The sequence below is a fragment of the Solanum lycopersicum genome, chromosome 4 (genome assembly GCF_036512215.1).
Source record: "Solanum lycopersicum chromosome 4, SLM_r2.1".
NCBI classification, from domain to species: domain Eukaryota; kingdom Viridiplantae; phylum Streptophyta; class Magnoliopsida; order Solanales; family Solanaceae; genus Solanum; species Solanum lycopersicum.
In genome coordinates, this window is record NC_090803.1 from 46,253,226 (window position 1) to 46,254,910 (window position 1,685).

A 1,685-nucleotide genomic window follows, 5' to 3' on the forward strand; every position below is an offset into this window, starting at 1 on the left:
AATTGGAGAAAATCTCAACAATAAGGCTTAGAGTACTAGGAAGTCAGACACTAGGAGAAACATCTTTGTAGTGCAAGTTACACATAATCCGGCCACAGATGAGATTGGTGGAGAGATGTCTCAAATGAGAACTGAGCTTGGGTTTGTATTGAAACATGTCACTAGAGGTGCAGAGAAAGTAAATGCGGTGAGTTACTTTACTAAACCACCACCTCCAGCGGATGAATACTATTATGAAGATGATTCTTATGGAATGAATGATCATACATGGGGTTTCCGACCGAAATGCCCAAGGCTCCAATAAGGATAATTGGCGCTAAGGTCAAGGAAATAAAGGTCGAAACTATGAGACTTACAAAAGAGAAGGTCATTACGGTAATGAAAATGATCAAAGTGGACCCTATGTTCCGCCTCAAAATTAGGAAGTTGCTCCTAGGGATGGTAAAGGTAATTTGGCGCGAGTTGAAGATATGTTGTAGAAGATGAAGAGGAGGTTTGATGCTAGTGATAAGAACGCCAAGGAATTGAGAGGTGATTTGGCTAATATCGGGCAAAAGGTGGATGCAAATGCAGTTTCAATCAAGCATCTTGAGTTACAAATGACCCAATTGTCTACTATTGTGAACCCACGACAAACGAGCACTCTACCTAGCAATCCTAAAAATGATGGAGATTGCATGACAATCACTACTCATGGAGGTAAGCAATCTATTGATCCACCTATGCCGTCTGTGGTAGAAGATGATATGAGTAAAGATGAAGAGGTAGTGGAAACTTGTGGGGAATTTGGTAGACAAAGTGGTGAAATAAGCAGAGTTACCCGAAAAAGTGATCCCCAATCCTAGACCACCACCACCATTCCCTCAGAGATTGGTGAAGAAGACTGAGGATGGTAAATACCGGTGTTTTATCACTATGTTGAAATAGCTTCCATCAATGTCCCTTTGGTAGAAGCTTTAGAGAAAATGCCCTGGTATGCCAAGTTTATGAAAGATATGGTTACAATGAAGAGATCGGTAAGTTTTGAGAATGATGACCGAATGCAGCATTGTAGTGCCATTGCTACAAGGTCCTTTGTGCAGAAGAAAGAAGATCCAGGCGCTTTCACTATTCCATGTACCATCGGTTTGTTACACTTTGCTAAAGCACTATGTGATCTTGGTGCAAGCATAAATTTCATGCCTCTCTCTATTTATAAGAAATTAGGTTTGGGTGACCCAAAGCCCAGTGCAATGCGATTACTGATGGCCGATCAAACAGTGAAGATTCCTATTAGGATACTCCATGATGTGCTCGTGAAGGTGGAGTCATTTATATTTTTGGTCAATTATGTGATTTTTGACTGTGAGGTGGATTTTGAGATGCCTATTATTCTTGAGAGGCCATTCCTTGTTACTGGTCATGCCTTGGTTGATATAGAAAAAGGGCAGATGAAGTTTAGGTTGAACAAAATGAAGAACCTTTTAACATTTGTTGGTCCATGAAGCAAAAAGGTGAGATCCAAACGGTATCTGCTATATCCTTTAGGGTTGAGAGTACGTCTGAGGTACAAATCGAAGAGTGTCTTGGTGTTGAGGCACTAGTGGCAGTGATCATGAATTTTGAGAGTGATGGTATTGAAAGTGGGTCTTTGGTTGCAGCACTTGAACGAGGTGAATTTCGGTCAAAACCAAAGAAATTGGAGT

General features: G+C 40.9%; 1 protein-coding gene across 1 annotated transcript; it reads left to right on the top strand.

Annotated features, from left to right (window-relative positions):
- Positions 1–482: 482 nt before the first annotated feature.
- Positions 483–1,484, top strand: LOC138348136 (uncharacterized). The gene is made up of 2 exons (XM_069296745.1): positions 483–828; positions 928–1,484. Exons 1-2 carry the CDS (start codon positions 483–485, stop codon positions 1,482–1,484), a joined length of 903 nt encoding a protein of 300 aa, XP_069152846.1.
- Positions 1,485–1,685: the final 201 nt, after the last annotated feature.

Bases quoted from the DNA above. Each gene is read 5' to 3' on its own strand.
- LOC138348136 (XM_069296745.1), top strand. From the start codon at position 483: ATGAAGAGGAGGTTTGATGCTAGTGATAAGAACGCCAAGGAATTGAGA. The intron at 829-927 runs GTGATCCCCAAT...ATGTTGAAATAG, and splicing joins AAGCAGAGTTACCCGAAAAA to CTTCCATCAATGTCCCTTTG.